This window comes from Chelonoidis abingdonii, chromosome 2 (genome assembly GCF_003597395.2).
Source record: "Chelonoidis abingdonii isolate Lonesome George chromosome 2, CheloAbing_2.0, whole genome shotgun sequence".
In the NCBI taxonomy this organism is placed as follows: Eukaryota; Metazoa; Chordata; order Testudines; family Testudinidae; genus Chelonoidis; species Chelonoidis abingdonii.
This window is the reverse complement of record NC_133770.1, coordinates 30,516,703-30,536,590: the sequence shown is the minus strand read 5'-3', so window position 1 is coordinate 30,536,590 and position 19,888 is coordinate 30,516,703. Positions and strand designations below refer to the sequence as shown.

At 40.1% G+C, this 19,888-nt stretch overlaps 2 protein-coding genes across 9 annotated transcripts in view; one reads left to right on the top strand and one right to left on the bottom strand.

Moving 5' to 3' along the window:
* PARD3 (par-3 family cell polarity regulator) overlaps nt 1–19,888 on the bottom strand; it is a 649,228-nt gene that overhangs the window by 274,658 nt on the left and 354,682 nt on the right. For all 8 annotated transcript variants that reach the window (XM_075062225.1, XM_075062229.1, XM_075062224.1 and 5 more), the window contains 2 exons: nt 12,440–12,531; nt 6,636–6,719 (listed from right to left, as the gene is read on the bottom strand). In XM_075062225.1, coding sequence (XP_074918326.1) covers nt 6,636–6,719; nt 12,440–12,531 — 176 coding nt within the window. The remainder of the gene's footprint in view (nt 1–6,635; nt 6,720–12,439; nt 12,532–19,888) is intronic.
* The window catches only part of LOC116836441 (uncharacterized), a 149,572-nt gene that overhangs the window by 15,814 nt on the left and 113,870 nt on the right, over nt 1–19,888 (top strand). The gene's annotated exons all lie outside the window — the stretch shown is intronic.

Genomic DNA, 19,888 nt, shown 5'->3' with positions numbered 1-19,888 from the left:
CTTCAGTTCATCTGCAAATTTGACACCATCAGCTCAGGATTAAACAAAGATTGTGAATGGCTTGCCAACTACAAAACCAGTTTCCTCTCCCTTGGTTTCCACACCTCAACTGCTAGAACAGGGCCTAATCCTCCCTGATTGAACTAACCTCGTTATCTCTAGCTTGCTTGCATATATATACCTGCCCCTGGAAATTTCCACTACATGCATCTGACGAAGTGGGTATTCACTCACGAAAGCTCATGCTACAAAACATCTGTTGTCTATAAGGTGCCACAGGATTCTTTGCTGCCAACACAATGGACCCCTGCACCAAAGGAGAGTTTGGTACAGAGAAGTAAAGCAATCCTTTGCTGCCTCATAAGTCTGCAGGGTTGTTGCTACCAACAATACTTGCACTGAAATGGCAGTCACTCGTACCAGAATCAACGGTCTCCCTGCAGACAGTCGAGAGCATAGTACCAATATCTTCCTGTCGTAGTATCAGGTCCATAGCTCAGCTCTACTCTGAATCTTTGGGTATGTCTACACTGGCAAGTTTCTGCATCACAACTTATACCACTTTTATTAAAACACTAGAATGAAACCGCTGTTGAGTGTCCAATCTGTGCTCCTTGTGATGCTGGAGAGCATCCACATTACCAGCTCTTGCAACGGCAAAGCATTGTGGTAGCTATCCCATTGTGCAACTGGCCACAGTGTGCTTTGGGAAGGGTTTGCAATGCTTCATGGGGCAGGCACAGCATCACAAGATGGAGGTTTCCCAATCCCATTGTTTCATGGGCATCCTTTCTACATTTCCAACTGCTTTTCAACTGAAGTAGGGGGGAGAGTGTGAGACAAGGAGTATGTGTGTAGCGGGAGGGTGGGGGGCGGAGAGACAGTGAATTTTGGAGAACAGAGAGTATGTAAGCATGCTGTCTTGTAAGTTCAGACAGCGGCAGGAAGCAACTAATCCTGAGGCAGGGGGAGGGGAAAACCCTAACATCAGCCCCTGCCTCCCGCCTTGGGCTCTCTGCATAGTAATCGCTCTCCTTCTCACACACACGTGCGCCTCTCTATTCAAAAGCACAAGCATTCCACATTAATAGTTTTCTTTGTGTCCCGGAACAGATCAGCATAGCACACAATGGCTGTCAGAAATGATGCTTTGAAAGGGGAGGGGTTGATGTCTCCAGGGCAGCTGAGTTCAAAACAATAAGCAGAAGCATTATGGGACAGCTCTGGAGGCCAGTTACAGCGCAGAAAGCAATTAAGTGTCTACACTGGCAATAGAGTGCTGGAGCCTCTGCGCAAATAGCCTTATGACTCTCGTCATTGGGGTTTTTTTGCACCGCTGCAACTGAGGAGTTTCTGCGCACTAAGTGGCTTGATATCTACAGTTTAAGCACAAAAAGCTGCTTTACTGTGCAGAAACTTGCCAGTGTAGACAAGCCCTTTGGGAAGGCCCTGGAGAAGAAGACTGATTCCTCTTTCTCTGTAAAGAAGAATCCAAGTCCAAGAGTCTGTCAGAGACAACCACACCCACACTTGCAGACTGCATGTGGGTAACTAGGGCACCCACTTGAGAGCCCCACAGCTGAGGCATGCTCCATGAGGTAGTGTTTGAGGCACAGGTCTCTGGAAATCACCTATCTTTTCTAGAAAGAGCAGCAGCTACTGCACCTCGCCTTAATTTGCCCCTTACTGAGGCAAATGTATGTGGGTCACTATTCGGGGTAGATACCCCATATGACAGGCAGTGCTAATAGCCTGCTAATGCTGTATACAGAGCACTGAAACAAACTATTAAAAATGAACTTTAAGTAAAAATAAAATAAAATAAAATTTAAGGGATATTAACTTCTATTTCCAGATAACGTAAGAAGCTAAACTAGCTAACTAAGAAGAAAAAAAATATCCCTATGAGGTAAACTGTACAGCAAGCTCTGACTCAGGACAGGGACAGTGAAAAGGAACTGAGGGGGCTCAAGGCAGCACTGCCCTTACGTAGCCTCAAGAGGGGCCATGAAGAGGTGCAGGGCACACATGCGGCCACAAAGTGTAATGCTGCAGAAAACTCTGGCTCTGGCACTCTGAGGGCACACACATCTGAGTAAAATATACACGAGCAATCACTCAGAGAACAGCAGTGCTCTGCTGCTCGAGGTCTTTTTCCCCTACTAATAAACAAATCCACCATATAGGCAGCCACTAAAAACCCAAATATATGTTTTTTAAATGTCCACTTGCTGAGCCCAACCTGAACACACACAGCAAAACTTCTCTCTGGCCTGATCTACACTACATATACACTTGATATAACTAAGGCAATTCAGAAGTGTGAAAAATCCACGTCCCTGAGCAACACAGTTAAACCTACCTAATACCCGCTGTAGACAGCATAAGTCAATGAGAGAATTCTCCCATTGATCTAGCTACCACCTCTCAGGGAAGTGGATTATCTATCCCAATGAGAGGAGCCCTCCTGTCGGCATAGGTAGTGCCTTCACTGAAGTGCTACAGTGGCGCAGGTACAGTAGTGCAGCTATGTCACTGCAGCATTTTAGGAGTAGACAAGTCCTCAGCAAGCAGAACTTCACGTTAGAGATTTGCAGTATTTCCTTGAGTAGCACGTGAATGTTCAAATTGACCCTGGCTTCTTATAAGGGTCTTAGCTATTGCAGTCAGCACGTCACTTAAGATCATGCATTCCTATCAGATATAACACACAGGCATTAGTGACAGATGGAGCACAGTGTCCTTCACACTGCAAACCTTGACTATGTCAGTGACAAACGGAATGTTTAACTGATTTTTGGGTGGTCATTAGCTTTGTTTGTTTTACCGAATAATACCAAGCATGGCCTCCTTTGAAAATTAATGAACTGACTGTTCCTGCCCTCCCTGCCATTCATCTTTGCCACTTCTGTTAAAAAAAACAACAACACATGCATACAAACATGTCTTTTATGATGTAACATTTCAGCTCTCAATGGAAACATAGGCAAGTGTCATTGAAAGTGCATCTAGTCCAGTTTGAGTAGATGTTTTTTACGGAGATCGTGTCCCCTTCAGAGCTAAAACTACTGATTTTTCTCAGTATAGTGTCCTGACTTGATTTATGTAGACTTTATAGCACTATTATGAACAACACAAAAGCTGACCATCACAACATGGTAAAGTAAATGCTATACTGGTTATTCCATACAACAGGGTGAGCTTTTCAAAAGACTTCCAAACCACTTCTTAGCTCTACTGTATGACAGAAGTACAATGTAATTTGAAGGTGACAGCAATGAAGACTATACTCACTATGCTACAAGTAACTTCTCAATTATTCTAAAGACATGTGTTTTTAAAAAAGAACTTCTCCAAAACTCCCCACTGAACAAGTATGTTTGTATGAGTTGTGGTTCTACTGGTGTTATGGCTAAAGCATTAGTCTGGAATTCAAAGGATTTTGGCCCAGTGACTTCTTATGTGATCTTCTTCAAGTCAATCAATCATTCAATGCCTCAATTTTTCACTTTTACAATGGAGATGATAATATTTAGCTACCTTACAGGAGTGTTCTGAGGATAAATTCATTCACATACTAAGGTAACGGTAAGGTATATAATACATAACTAAATGTCACTGCATAGTAGTTTTGCTTTGGATAAATCAAAATGTAATTTTTTTGCAATGTGTTAAGATCTTATATTTATTGTAAGTTTTATATGGTTTTTGTTAACTGAGAAGGATTTGGGTTTTACTACAGTCTCCCTTTAGCAGTTTAAATGGTGGGGTTTTAATAGCTTAAGCATAAGTAGACTGAGAAAGAAGACAAGACAGAGGTCAGCAACTTGTGAAAAACACCACTAGAATATTCTTACATTTGCATTTAGAGATTATAAAGACTTTGGGGCCCAAGAGGGACTGCAGCATTGAGGAACTAGAAAATTCAAAGTGCAGACAGACTACAAAATGAAATAAGGCAACTCATAAGAAGCTGGGGATTGGAAAAACTTTGGCTATCATGTTCTAATTTAGATGCAAAGAATTATGGGTTGAGACTTTCCTGAAACTCAAACTAAAATTATTGGTACTGTGTGTCATAGGGGGGGATTATTAAACACAACCTGGTCAGTTTCAATATATGTCAATTAGTTTGATCCGTAACTTTATCTCCAACTCTTTTCCAATTATTAAAATTCAAGTTCAAAAGGTGTGGCATGTTCTGTGGACATTTGCTTTGATTAAGACAACAAAAATTCCTGGAGCAGAAATAGCTGAAAAATACACTGTCTGCCGTGCCTTTGATGCTTCACAACATACCTGGTGCTCTTAAAAATTAAATCTACATTATACAGTCATTATGTACATATAAACAGTTTAAACTTTACTTCTTATTCTTGACAACCATATTAAGAGCTTGCAACCCCTTATCAAGTCTCTACTCATTGAAGTAATTCCACTGATGGAAAAGACCTACTGTAAGTGCTTGCAGGAACAGCTGAATTTTTTTTACATCAAAAAGAAATTATATTATTTCAATATGAAGTGATAAAAATTATAATATAAAACTAAATTTTTATAGGTAAAATATCTCCCATACACCTCAGTGTACAAGACAGAATTTCAGAGATCCCCTAGTATAGTATTAATGATGATCAAAAAAATAAGTAAGTTGAATAACCAAAACTAAAAATAAAATTTTTCATTAGCAATACCCTTGGAGAGCACCTATTCAATAGCTTATCCAAGTTAATAAATATGGTCACCTGTATTTTAGCAGGCACAAATCAAGAATTAAACTCATGGCCTTTTCAACTGATACTTTTATCACAGTTCCACTGACTTCCTGAGTGGAAAATTCCTATAGAATTTAACAGAAAAATCTCTACTTTTTTTAACCATGTTACAAAATGTATCACTGAATTACATCCTTTTCACTGATTTCTTAGATGTGGTAGGTTTTCAAGAGTAATTTTTATAAAAAAACTATTATTCCTACAAGGACTGTTGATCTAATCCCTACTTTTTCCATGAGGGTTGGTTACATGAAAAGAACTGATTGACTGATGCCAGAAGACAGAGTACATGCGTTTTGAGAGATTATTTTAAAAAAAAACAAAAAAAAACCCACGCAGCTTTATTCAACTAAATATCACCCTGATTAAGAGGTAGCCAACAATTCTGATCTAACCCTCCCATCTCTTCCAGCACAGTCCATGGCCTATATAAAAATGCAAAAATCACAGCATGCCATTACCTCCTGTCTTTATTTATGAGGTTGTGATTAAAACATTACCACTCTCATATCTGCTGACTGAACTCACTGAAGATAGGGTCAGGTCACTCATGGGAAGAAAGAGTCACCATATTATGGCAGTTTGCTCTTACCTCCTGAAATCCTCAGGGAAAGTTGCCTTCAGTTCAACAAAATTATTAGTTTTGTCACAGTACTACATGTCAGTATAGCTACTGAAGCATAAAGGTTAAAATAATAATCAGAAAAAAAAAGAGTTTTTAAAACCATATTCCTCATCCTGCTGTAGAAAAAAATGTTTAACCTGTGTGAAAAGCACTTGATATAAATATCTGATACACAGTAAGTGACACTTGCTTCTAATCAATTTAAACTAAAATTGCTGATGGATAGGCAGACTTGTAAGAACATCATATCCTTTCATTGTGTAATCTAAGATCACACTTTTTTAAATGTATGTTTGGTCCCTTTTCACCAAAAAAGAGCAGAAATAGTGAAGGCAATTACACTTAAAGATAAAGGTAATCTCCTCCTCCCCAAAATAAAATCCTACTTATATTCTTGATGGATTGTCTACTTTTCAGTATGCCCACAAGCTTTAAATCTCCCACAGTGAATAATGATTGGTACAAAAGTAATGAAATTTTCCTGAGAATACATTAATGTTTCGATTAAGAATCCTAAATACTAAAATTCTATTTCGGCAAAGCAAATGATATAAATGGAGTGTTCTGTTTACTAATGTAATCCTGAGAGTTATTTTAATGTAAATCACCTGCACTGCATCATTTTTCTGGAACTTAAGACTTAAGGAATTCTTGCCTTTTGTCACATAATGAAATTTAAGATAGTTGTGGAGAATACATGTCTTTCTCCAACACCTCAAAACCCCATACTGTATGCTTTTCTTGTTTTCCTTTCAACACAGTGGACATTATTTAATATTACAAATACTGCAATTCTTTTTCTTTCAATCTTGCTTATAAAATGCACATAGATGTAGACTTCTCTGGTTTAGAATGCTGCTACTTTGGTAAATAGTAGGGAAATGATGCACAAATACTATACTGAATTAAAGGGGAAAAATAACTTGAGAAGGGTCTGAAGGAAATAATTAGTATCTTTGCAATTCAAGTTTCCATCAGGTCACAATACAATTTCCATTATAAATTACGGGACAGATTCTGCCATCTTTCTTCCCCTAATGTATTGCCTTCGTAATACATACAGAGAGAGTAAGGATGGCAGAATGTTTCAATTATTTTAAGTCAGTAAAACTTCCTCTTGAAAAAAAACATGCGTTATTTCAAATAGAACCTACAGGCACCTATACAAGAGTAAACATAACCAAGATAAAACACAGCAAGTTATGATTCAATTAAAATCTTACACAATACATTACCTTCCGCCTCGGGCACTGAAAGGCACTACATGGATTCCCAAAGGCCCACCGTCATTGGAGACTTCTACGAGCTTTACCATATCACTGTGAGACAATGATGAATGAGGGAACATGAACATGTACCGTAAATGAACCAAAAACCCCCATACATACACACGTACAAAACAAAGATATTCCAGAACTTAAGCAATGGTGATGAAAGCAATGCTGAAATACTACATACCTGAATATTAGTCTGATGGCATGAAAGGAGATCAATCATCAAAAACAATTCCATTAATAACTCAAATGAAAAGTGATCTAACCCTTTTGGTAACCTTAAACAGCTACATGAATTACAGACTGCACAATGGCACAGTTTTATATTTATATTGTTTGGTTTGGGGCTTTTTGTTAAATTTAAGCTCTCTTGTCTACAGGCAAGTGGAGGATTTTTTATTTCTTTCAATTTTTGTGTCAAATATGTATCATTTTTTCTCAAAAATTATAAAGGCTGTTACTGACCCTATCATACTTCCTTCAGCTATCCCAGTGAAAGCCTGCTCTAGTCTTTAATGTTAGTTTAAGATAATGCTTAAACTATTTAACAAGGACTGTAAGTTTTAAATAGTAAACCACCTTCAGTTTTGGAACACACTAACATAATTTGATGTTTTGTGTTCCCACAATTTGCCTACAGTAAAACCTCAGAGTTATGAAGTGAGCAGTCAGCCACACCTCATTTGAAACTGCAAGTACACAATCAGCAACAGAGATAAAAACAAAAAAGCAAATACATCACATTAGTGTGTTAAACGTAAAGTACTAACAAAATAAAGGAAACGATTAAAAAAAAGATGCAACAAGATAAGGAAACTGTTTCTGTGCTTGTTTCGTTTAAATTAATATGGTTAAAAGCAGCATTTTTCTTCTGCACAGTGAAGTTTCAAAGCTGCATTAAGACAATGTTCAGTGGTAACTTTTGAAAGAACCACCAAAACATTTTGTTCAGTTACAAACAACCTACATTCCCGAGGTGTTCGTAACTTGGAGGTTCTACTGTAGTGAGTTTACTACAATTATTTCTGTTTGCTATGCATATTTATAGATCTATATTTCTGCCTTTTCAAAGCAAATGTTTAACATGCCACGCAATCATGCAGAACTAGTTCTGGATTTTACTTATCTGTTTGGAAAGAGAAAATCAAATAAGTCAAAGGTACAAAAAGCTCAAGAAAAGATTTCTGAAGGTATCAGAAGTAAGCTTGAAGCAAAATGTCCTTAGTTCAGAATACCCACGCATTTTGGGGATGTTTGGTTTGGAAGCCGAAAGCCATAATACATTACAAGCCACAGATGGACTAATAATCCATCAAGACCTCACATCTAAACACTCCAGAACTTTAAGAACAAAAGCTCTGAACCCAAATCTGAACTTGTGGTTTTTGTTAACCTCTAGCACCATACATTTTTCATATTCTCTGGTACTACATACAGTACATTTGAGAGTTAGTTTGCCTCTTGAGTAAGGACAAACAAGATTTGACCTACAGTTAATACAGATACATATGGCCAGATGCAATGACCTATGGATGTCACAAGGGGACTTTCCATTGATTTCAATGGGCATTGGATCAGGCTCATCACTCACATACCAAATGACACCATTTTATCATTCAGAGGAAGGTTCAAGAAACCCCAAAATGGACATGACGGAGTAACCCGCCCTGAAGGGATTTTTCTCTTGCTACATCTGTCAGCTAGCGATTGCTTTATGTCTCTTCCACATTTATTTAAAAACCTGCATAAATTATAAGTAAGTGTCCTCATAATCTATGTAAACATCCAATTTTTTTTAAATCCTACTAAATTCATGTTTCTATGATATCATGTGACAAAATTCCATAGGTTAATTATGTATTGCATAAAAAAAATTTTCTTTATCTGATTTGAATTTGCTGCCTTTGGCTTTAATTGAATCTATCTTTCTTCTTATATAATGAAAAAGGGTAGATGAACCCACCTTTCTATCATATTTGTTTTGTATAGCTTTATCTCATGTCCCTTTCTCTAAACCACATTGTTTCCATCTTTCCAATTTACTCTATGGAAATGTCTCCATGCCTATGTTCATTTCCACTGCCCTACTATTACCACTATGACTTCTTTGAGATAGGATGACCAAGAACTGCTCAATTCTCCAGATGATGGTAAACCACTGATTTACTTAAGAGCACTGCAATATTGAGTATTATTTGTTGTCCCAATCTTCATGCATCATAACATTGTTTGATTCCCACTGCACATGAGCTATGCACAAGGTCTTCCAAGAATCAACTAAATTCAACTAAATCCAGAAAGTGCTGCAAGTGTTGCCTTTTACTACCCAAAAAGGATGTTGTATATCTTTCTGCTCTAAGGAATATTTTGCTTTGTTCTCAGTTCTGAGGGTAGAGAGGAACATAAGAATGGCAATCCATGTAATGTAACTAGAACTTTTGTAAGGGACATGCAATACTATATGTCCAGTTTTAATGGATTCTAGAGGACAAGACAGTTTCCATAACCAAGCCCAGATTCTGTTTGACTTGCTCAACTGCTTAAACCATAGAAGGCATCCATTTTTCCATGATCTATTCAGGTTTATTCATAGCTTCTGCTCCCATGGGTGGCATGTTTGTAGAAATTTTGGTGGTGCCCAGAACCCGTCCCCACCCAAACTGTGCCCCACCCCCAAACTCCACCCCCCACCTGCCCAAGGCTCTGGGTGGGAGTTTGAGTGAGGGAGGATGTCTGGGGTGCAGACCCTAGGCTGGGGCAGGGGATTGGGGTGCAGGATGCAGGCTCTGGGAGGGAGTTTAGTGATGGGAGGGGTGCAGAGGGATGGGGTGCAGGGGTGAAGGCTGTGGCTGAAGATGAGGGGTTTGGAGTGTGGGAGGGGCTCAGGGCGAGAGTAGCAGTGTAGGGGGTGAGGGGTCTGGGGCTGGCAATGAGGGGTTTGGGGTGTGAGGGGCTCAGGGCAAGAGTAGGAGTGTGGGGGATGAGGGCTCTGGCTGGGACTGAGGATAAGGTGTTTGGGGTGCTGGAGGGGCTTGGGGCTAAGGCAGAGGGTTAGAGTGCAGGGAGATGCAGGCTCTGGCTGGGACTGGGGATAAGGTGTTTGGGGGGGCTGGAGGGGCTCAGGACTAGGGTTGAGGGTGCGGTGGGGGGCTCTGGGGTGGGGCAGAGCTGGGGATGAGTTTGGGGTGCAAGCAGGCTGCTCTGGGACAGGGACCAGAGAGGACTACCCCCAGCCCTTTCCCTGCCAGCAGCAGCAAGCTCTGGGGGAGGAGCCCCCCTTTCCTGCCCCCCAGCAGCACACTGTCACTGTAGCCTCACTGGGGGTGAGGGATGGGGCTGCCTCCTTGCATGGGGCAGGAGTGGTGACTGTGGGCAGAGGGGGGGCCCCCCTGTGCTGCTTGAGGGTCCTGCTGAAAAAGGGAAGGGTTTGAGGGGGCAGAGTAGGCTCAGAGTCAGTCTGTCCTGACCGTGGAGATGGGGGGCACTAGGACCCTATGGCAGCAGTTGCTGGGAGGCAACATGGAACTGCTCAGGGAAGAGACAGTCAGTGATTCTCTGCCCCCGGCCGGGAAAGACAAGCGGGGGTAGGGCCCAGGGGCAGCAAGTTATGGCTGCAGAACACTCGGGGGAGGCGCGGGGGAGGCATCTGGCTCCACATATTGCTGGAGCTGAGCCCCTGGTTCTGAATATTGCTGATGCTGGAGCACAGCATGAGTATGAAACTCGCCGCCTATGTCTGCTCCCACAACTGCCATTCTTCTGCAAACTCAGCCAAAACTCCCAGATCCTGAGCCCCATAAAATGAACATGGAAAAGTAAAGGAAAATTTGCCCTTGCCTAATCAATGCATTCTAATGCAATGGTACATCTTTACTGCAAATTAAAACCCAAGGCACTGAGTCTCAGAGCCTGGGTCAATTGACTCAGGTTTGCGGGTCACAGGCTTCAGGGCTATAAACAGCAGGGTAGACATTCCCAAGCTCCAAGATCCTCCCCCATCATCAGGTTTCAGAGCCCAGGCTCCAGTTTGAGCAGGAACATCTACTCTGCTATTTTTTGCCCTGCAGCCCAAGCCCCACAAGCCTGAGCCAATTGACTTGGACTCTGAGACTCGGTGCCATGGGTTTTTCTTTGTAGTGTAGACACACCCACAGTGGCTTTCATGGTACCTACTCCATATCACATGTTTCATTTTGCTCCTAACCCTGAGATTCCCATATGAAAGCGCAAAGCACTCAAATGGTAGTAAGGGCTTGTCTACACAGTGTGGCAATGCACACTATGTGAGGGTTGATTTGTAAAGTGTGCCATCGTGTTGTGCACTAGTTGACCTGTGCAGACTCTGCTGGTGAGCACTAAAAGTTTCCTAGCATGCTCTAACAATTTGAAACAATCCTACACTGAAGTCCACTGGAGAACTTTTAGCAAACACCAACAGGATCTATATGGGCCAGTTAGTGTGCGACATGTTGGTGCACTTTAGAAATCACACTCCCGCAGTATGTACTGCTGCACCATGTGCACAAGCACTAAGAAAGCTCCCACTACATTTTTAATTGATGTGTTTTGCTGAGCTGGTCTCTAAGTATACAGGAGAGGTGTTGTTTAAAAAAAAGGAAAGAAAGAAAAAGAAAAAAGAATAAAGAATAAGATGGTGGTACAAAAATCAGTTTAAAAATAGAAACAAGAAGCATTAAATTTGATACAAAATTTTTATATACTGTAATGAGCAAATAGTATTTTGAATTCAAAATACTTTATAAAGTATTTTGCAAATAGGCTATGAAACACGCTATTGTTTAATGCACATTAATGCACTTATCATAATATTTAACTCACTTTTTAATCCCTATAAAAATCAGCAGCTCTACAAACAAAAGAATGAATTTTAAAATACTCAAGAGTATAATGGACCGTTCCCAGCCATTATCATAGCCACGTCTGGGTCAGGTCTTTGTAATGAAACTCAAAGGGCAAAACTCTCTTGATTTCAGGTTTCATCTTAAAACCATCAGTCACTGAATCTTTTCTAGTGTGAAGGGCAATTTCAGGTTAGGCTCATCACTGAGAGGGAGTTCTGTTTTGTCTGGGTAGTCCTCCCCTGCAAAACTCCTCCTATCCTGCGGACTTGTTTACTGCATTTGTGGAAGATGGAAGGGCTTTAATACCCAAACGCTCACCTGCCAATATTTTGGGAGAGCCAGCTGGGCCCATTGCTTCCCCCATCATTAACACCAAACTCTAAAATGCCCTATGGTTAAGCATCTTCTGTGGAGATAGAAAAATATACCCACCCAACCATACTATAGCAATAGTTCTGAAAATGCTTCATCACTCTGCTGCTGAATCACTAGTCAGGACAGTTTAACACTGGGGCTAAAAGATGCCCACAGTGCAAAGGGCAAAAGGAAGTACACCTCTACCTAATATAACGCTGTCCTTGGGAGCCAAAAATCTTACCGCGTTATAGGTGAAACCACATTATATCGAACTTGCTTTGATCCACCAGAGTGTGCACCCCTGCTCTGCCCCCCACCCCCACTTCCGAGTACTGCATTATCACGTTATATTTGAATTTGTGTTATATTGAGTCGCATTATACTGAGGTAGAGGTGTATCTGTTTTATGTAGAGTTGCAATCAAAATAAAATGCATGTTGCACGTTTTGTTTTATTTATTGACATTATCTATATTGTGATAGTAAGAGCTCTTTACTACTCTAAATCTTACTGTTAAAAAATGATGCAATTGTACCAGTAACTTACTCTAAGGAAAAATTGGTGGTGGTCTCCAAACCACTGTCTGCATGTCCAACTGGTTCAAGCCTGCTGTTGTCCTCCTCTGTCCCATCTTCATCCTGGAAGTAAAGAAGATGTTCTCTTTTAATATTCCAACTTTTAAATTAGAGTTATTATATCCAAGATGGAAATATATACTTCAAAGATTGAAAGTCTTGTTTAACATTACAAACACAGTGACTTTGTCACTGTGGCTCTTCTGTAACATTTATCTAGAGAACTGTTATCATAATGCACTGCTAGAGTTTAACAGTAAGTATGAGATGACATGGAAGAAAATCTATATTAAGGTAAATAAGGTTTTAAAATGTTACCCAACATAAATGCATTAAATAAAGAGGTACTGCTCTTCAATTTGTTGACTAATGAATTTAACCCGGTCATTACATAGCTTACTAAAGGACTTAAATAAAGAGATGCACTGAACTTGAATGCTAGTTAATTTAAAAAGAATAAGTTAGAAGCCCTATCAGGTACTACATCTGCTTCTGAATTTCTTTCCCAGTTATTCTCTCCAAAGTTACTTTCTGAAAAGCTCCCATAAACATAAAGGGAAACGAACTAATTGTACAGCAGAAACAGTGAAAAGTGATTATCCTAAAAGTGCTGTCAAATGTACTAAGTGATCAAACCAAAAAGAACTGGTGAAATACACCTATATATAACATCTCTTTCAGATTTGTGGCAATCTAAACTTTACCATGTAATAATCATAGGTAAAATATCATCACAGAAATATGATGTTTTAATTTGACAGAGTCCCTTTAAAATATTTATGGCCAAATGTTGGACCAATTTATGCCTCATGTGACTTCATTAAATGAAATAAGGTTTAAATCGGTGCAGTGTTTGCATCCCAGTCTTGCAAACCCTCCTATACATACTTAATCCAGGGGCAGCTCCAGGCCCCAACACGCCAAGCGCATGCTTGAGGTGGCATGCCGCGGGACCAGCGTACCCTCCGCAGGCACGCCTGCGGGAGGTCCACCGGAGCTGCGGGACCAGAGGACCCTCGCAGGCATGCCTGTGGGAGGTCCACCGGAGCCGCGGGACCAGAGGACCCTCCGCAGGCACGCCTGCAGGAGGTCCACCGGAGCCACAGGACCGGCGAGCGGCAGAGTGCGGCACGACGCCGTGCTTGGGGCGGCAAAATGTCTAGAGCCGCCCCTGACTTAATCCCACTGAAATCAGTAGGGATTCTTTTCCGGAGTAAAAGTCTGCAGGATCTGGCTCTTAGTCATTAAATTATAGCTAGATTTTTTTTGCAAGTGCATTTCAATTACTGAAATAATGGAATTACTAATGCCAGTGTAGCTAACATAACAATGCATTATTCCTGAACAAAATACAGAGACTTTTATATATTGTTTACCACAGAACATCATTAACAGAATTGAGAGGTATTTATGGCTTCAAAGAATGAAAAAAAAGCTCTAATGTTAATTGATTGATTTTACTTTCCGGAACTGCAAATTAAAAATACATATATTATTCACTATGTCTATAACTTATAATGTCAGAATTGGGAATAGAGTACTTCCAAATTTAGACCAATGTAATTAAAGAACTTCCATTAGGAAAAGAGAATCACAAGCATTTTTATAACTATGTGATTCAGTAGAAATTTATGCTTTTAATTATCTATATGACCAAAAAGAAGTATTATATTGTAATCAGTACAATTCAAAGCATAGATTTAGATTCCACTGGCAGAGGCATCAATCAGCAAAATGATAAGTGATGGGTTATGAGTTCAGCACACAGAGTCAGACAATATATTAAATTATTGAAGAGATATTAAAGCAAGGCAGAGGCATTCAGTAATGTCCAATTGACATTTCCTCTGAGAGTCTGAAAAAATCAGAGGCTGGATGCACTGGGCTTCTCTGAGTTGTAGGTATGCTTTGTGCATCCTGGATAGCAGGGCACTGCTTGAAGCCAAGCTACTTGAAGATTGATGATCCCATGTTTTGAGAGGCTCTAATATGAACTTCTTAGTCATCTCTCTCTCTTAAGCACCAGGCAAGTAACACATTTCAAAGGTTAACCAGAATCTTGAACCTGCCTAGAACTGCTTTATGAACGTAAACAAAAACTCCAAAGCAGATATTTTCTATACAGAAAAAGTTGTTTATAAATCAATTGTAAAGGATAACTACAATGTAAGTCACAAATATGCAGTAACAAATTTTACCTGTTTTCAGATTTATTGGTCTTAATAAAAGCTGCAACTATGAATCAAAGTATGGTCAATTTTGTACAACTGAAAATAATACTTAAGTATCGTAGACATTATTTATAATTACAGGTGGTATACAAAAAATGTATACATTGTTGAATGCAGAGTTGCTTTAAACATGCAAAACACAGGACATTCAGATTTTTTCCTCACAAAAACAGTATCTCCTCCCCAGATTTGCATATATAGTGTCATACTATATGGTGTTAAAATTAATGTCTAATGTATGTCTGCAGTGCAGCAGAGTCAGTTACTGTAGAAATCATCTCTTTGAATTTCAGGCATGCACAGACATGCACTCTGCACAGGTATGTGGAGTCACACACTCCAAGTAAGCTCCTTTTATTTCACTTTTTGTGTGGCTCTTGGTGATGCTTATGTATATCTGGAGCTGTGCAAGGTAGTAAATTTTTATGTGATATAATTATCAATCCTTACTCTAAATAAACCCAGTAACTAAGGGAACATTTAAGATGCATGCATCACTGACGAAAATAGAGATAACCACATGTGATCTTAGTGTTATTATCTACCTTGTCCTTCTCTCTCAGCCCCTCCTTGTGGTTTGTCAGATCATGTATTGTTTTTTATTCATTTAGATCTCAATCCACCAAACTGAATCCTGCACAACTTTACTCACATGAGGAGTCCTGTTACAGTCACTGGTACTTTTCACAAGGATAAAGCTATACACGTGCTTCAATGTTTCTAGAACTGGGGATCTTACATTAGAAGTTTTCTAGGCAAACACTCTATCTTCATCTGGTTTATAAACAGCCATGAATATTTATGGTTCTCTGTAACCTTCATCATCATCATCATCATCAATGAAAGACCATATGCTCAAAATGCACAATACAGGTCTTTGAAACACACCTTCATTCTCTCATTTCTACTTCACACATGGGAAGGGGGCATTCCTTAGTGAACACTATGTACACGAGAAGTTTGTACATTTGAAACAAAAGTTTTTCACACAAAAAAATATCAAGAAACAGAACCTGGATAACTCATGGAGAATAGAATGTTTGGTAGTTGTTTTTTTTTAATCAAAAAGTTATCATCTGATATAGGTGCTTAGACAGAAACTGTATTCTCAGTGCTAGTTACAGCACTACAACCACAATGCCATAATCAACAGATGCGTCCTTAAAAAAAAAAAAAAAAAAAATTAATACTGCAGTAATCAGGAATTCTTCCTTCCAATATAACACAGATTTTGATTTACATGGAACGAAATGTAGAGTAAATTGGACACCTGCAGAAGCATGTAACTTGAAATTCTGATGTACTAAGCAATGTAAATAGCTATGAAAATCTCTGCATCAAGCAATTATTTCTTTATTTGGAAAGTAGTTTTCTTTCTGAAAGGCAAAATCCACCTGTATGTGCTATTACTGAGGTAAACTAAGGAGAAGGCACGTTACATTTAGTGGGTCAAGAAAGTTTCAGAAACCCAGAAACATATTTGTACAAAGTGCAAGGCAAACCTTCTATTTAGTACCACTGGTAAAATATTATACATATCACCTATATTCTATATCAAAAGAATAAGCATTCCGGTGTAATTAAGAAACAATATGGTAAAAACTTTGTGCAGTGACAGTAATACACTTTTTGTGACCCAGTTAAAAAAAAATTAAAATTTGTGACCCAGAGTTAACTGGACAGCCTGTACTGCTTTCAGATACATGATGTGCAATTACCCTTAATTGCGTGAAATCAATTAACAAGCTTGTGCATATGTAGGCAATAGCAGATTCTTTCAAAGCATGTGTTTTTTATATCTGCACTCATGAATCAAGCCCCTAAATATGGAAACAAAGCACTTTTTCAGAAAAGTAATTATTTTTCTATCATTATTCTACTAAATTATATAATAAATCTAAGTACTCAAACACTGAAAATCAGCTAAGTTGACCAAACTGGGCATTTTAAATTCTGGTGCTTCTTAACGGACGAATACAAGAAGAGATCCCGTCACTCACTGAAACTGCATGGTAAAATATTTCAATAATTCTATTCACACAGATTAAGTAATTGTTACACACACAAAAACTACATTAAAAGAACAATGAAGTTAAAAAGTCAAGCACTCAAAAGTCAGGAAATACCAGAATTAAGACTGCCTGTGCAACTTAAATTCAGACCCTTTGTGCTTATACTTAATGAAACAGTCTCTAATTACATGATCACATTCTATTGTTTCCATGGGACACTTGCCTCATTCAATGCACAGGACAGACCTGTCATGGGGATGCGTCAGGGTTATGTACTAAAGGAGGCAGTGATCTACAGGACCCCTGCTTCAGTTGTTGCAGAAGTTGATGAGAGAGGCCAGGTCTACACTGCGACTTTAAATCGGTTTAATGGCCGATATACCGATTTAACGCTGTACCCGTTCACACGACGTCGTCATTAATATCGAGTTAAACGGCTCCTTAAATCGATTTCGGAACTCCTCCCAGATGAGAGGAGTACGCTAAATTCGAAAGTTGATAAACCGGTATTAGGGGTCGGTTGGACGGAAATTGACATTATTTGGCCTCCTAGGGGATTATTCCCACAGGTGCACCACTGACCCACTCTGGTCCTGCAATCCAAACTCGGATGCGGAAAGTGGCCGGTTAACAGAAAAGCCCGAGGACCTTTAGATGTCATTCCTGCTTTCACGTGTCACTCTATCAGCAACGGGTGGCGATGCAGTTCAAACTGCAAAGTAGTCCTGCATTGCCTTAGCGGGAGATACTAGATGCTTGATCGCTGTATGCGTGAGACAAATCTGTTTTATCAGAGCTCGTTAAGAACAGGAAATTGCCAAGCGTTGAAAAATACATCCAGGAGTAACAGCGTGCATGGACAACCGTACGCAAGAAGCCAGAGACTCAACGATGCTCATGAGGAGGTGAGGGGGAATGAGACTACAGCTACCGTCCACAGCAGTCTCTGAAAATCTTTTGCATTCTTGGATTGAAGCGCAAGTTGTAGTTTCAATACCCGGTTGTTTGCGGTGGTTCAACGAACGCTCGTCGAGTCTCTTCCCCCCCGCACCGTGAAGAGAAGTAAAATAATAATTCCTTGAGTACTGTAAATTATAAAACACCCTTCTGGTTGTTAACTTGGGATTGCTGCTGGCAGGGAGTACACGAGCGTGTTGACAACGGTAGGATACCGTTTGTATCTCAGGGTCCAGTGATTGCTTGTGCTATTGCGTTTGCTCATATGCCTCCGCGAAAAAGGCGCCAAAGGGTTGTCTGCTGCCTTCACAAGAGAAGGTGCGGCTCGTACCACACCACCGGGGCAATTGTTTTCTGCCATTTCAGGCACTGTGCTCTTCAACCCGGATGGGAACTATGGGATAGCATGAGAACAGCTACCCACAGTGGCACGCTCCTGAAATCGCATGGTAGCTTTGGACCGATGGACGAAACAATCAATGTCTGACTCCCACTGTGGACGCGCTAAACCGATTTTATTAGATCTGTTTTGTAATATCGGTTTAAGCTAATTCGAAATAATCGTGCAGTGTAGACGTACCAGAGTAATGAACAAGGCAGGGGAGTCCAGGATGAAAAAGGATGGTCTCGTGGTTAAGGTAGTAGAATGCTGCCCTGAAGAAGTGTATTCTATCCCTGCCTCTGCCATCTGATGTTACTCAAGTCACTGAAACCTGGGGTCAAATATGCAGAAATGCTCAGCCCCCACAGCTGCACCTGAAGTCAATGGGAGTTGTACTTCAAACATATGAAGTGTGGTATAATGCTCACTTGAGAAATCAGGTCCTAGGCATCTCTGAGCACCCAAATTGGTGGGTACTTTTTATCCTAATATTTCTGTGCCTCAGTTACCAGTGTGTGAAATGGAGACACTGTCACCTCCCTCCTCTTATTAGGGTGGGGTGTTGCAAACTTTGTAATATTTAAAAACTCCAGCAAGAGTGTCAGAACCTCCTCCACCTCGCCTCCTCCCCAAGGCCCCACCTCTTCCCCTCAAGCCCTGCCCCCATCGCTCGCTGCTCTTCCCTTCTCCTCATCCCCGTCCAGGTCGGGAGGGAGCTGCAGCTGCCTGACACAGGTAGGAGGCTGAGTAGGAGCAGGCACAGGTGATGATCCAGTGCCTCCCCATCTCTGGCACCTGTGGTGACCAGACACTGTCAGGTCCCCTTTTCTACCAGACTTTATGGTCCAACACTGGGCACCATGGCTACCCTAATGTTATGAAAACAAATTAAAGTTTGTGAAGCACTCAGACACTATAAGGAGAAGCATCACAGAAAAGCCCATGAGAAAATTAATAATTCTGTCTTCAGAGCAGAATTTGAATAGTGTGCAATAAAGAAGGCATGAGGCCACAGACTGAACAAGGAGAAAAAATACTGAATAAGCTATTCATTAAAGGAGCACCACCCATGCAGAGGTCCTATGAAAAAATAGTAAGTAATGATTAGGGTTGTCAAGCGATTAAAAAAATTAATCATGATTGTGCTGTTAAACACTAATAGAATATGATTTATTTACATATTTTGGGTGTTTTCTACATTTTTTAATATATCAATTTCAATTACAACAGAATACAAAGTGTACACTGCTCACTTTATTTTTATTACAAATATTTGCACTATAAAAAAACAAAAGAAATAGTATTTTTCAATTCACCTCATACGAGTACTGTAGTGCAATCTCTTTATCATGAAAGTTGAACTTACAAATGTAGAATTATGTACAAAAATATTCAGAAACAAAACATAAAACTTTATAGCCTACAAGTCCATTGAGTCCTACTTCTTGTTCAGTCAATCATTCAGACAAACAAGTCTGTTTATATTTGCAAGAAATAATGCTGCCTGCTTCTTGTTTACAATGTCACTTGAAAGTGAGAACAGGTGTTTGCATGCCACTGTTGTAGCCAGCATCGCAAGATATTTATGTGCTAGGTGTGGTAAAGATTCATATGTCCTATCATGCTTCAACCACCATTCCAGAGGATATGCATCCATGCTGACAGGTTCTGCTCAACAACAGTCCAAAGCAGTGCAGACTGATGCATTTTCATTTTCGTCATCATTAGTCAGATGCCACCAGCAGAAGGTTGATTTCCTTTTTTGGTGGTTCAGGTTCTGTGGTTTCCACATCGGAGTGTTACTCTTTTAAGACTTCTGAAAGCATGTTCCACGCCTC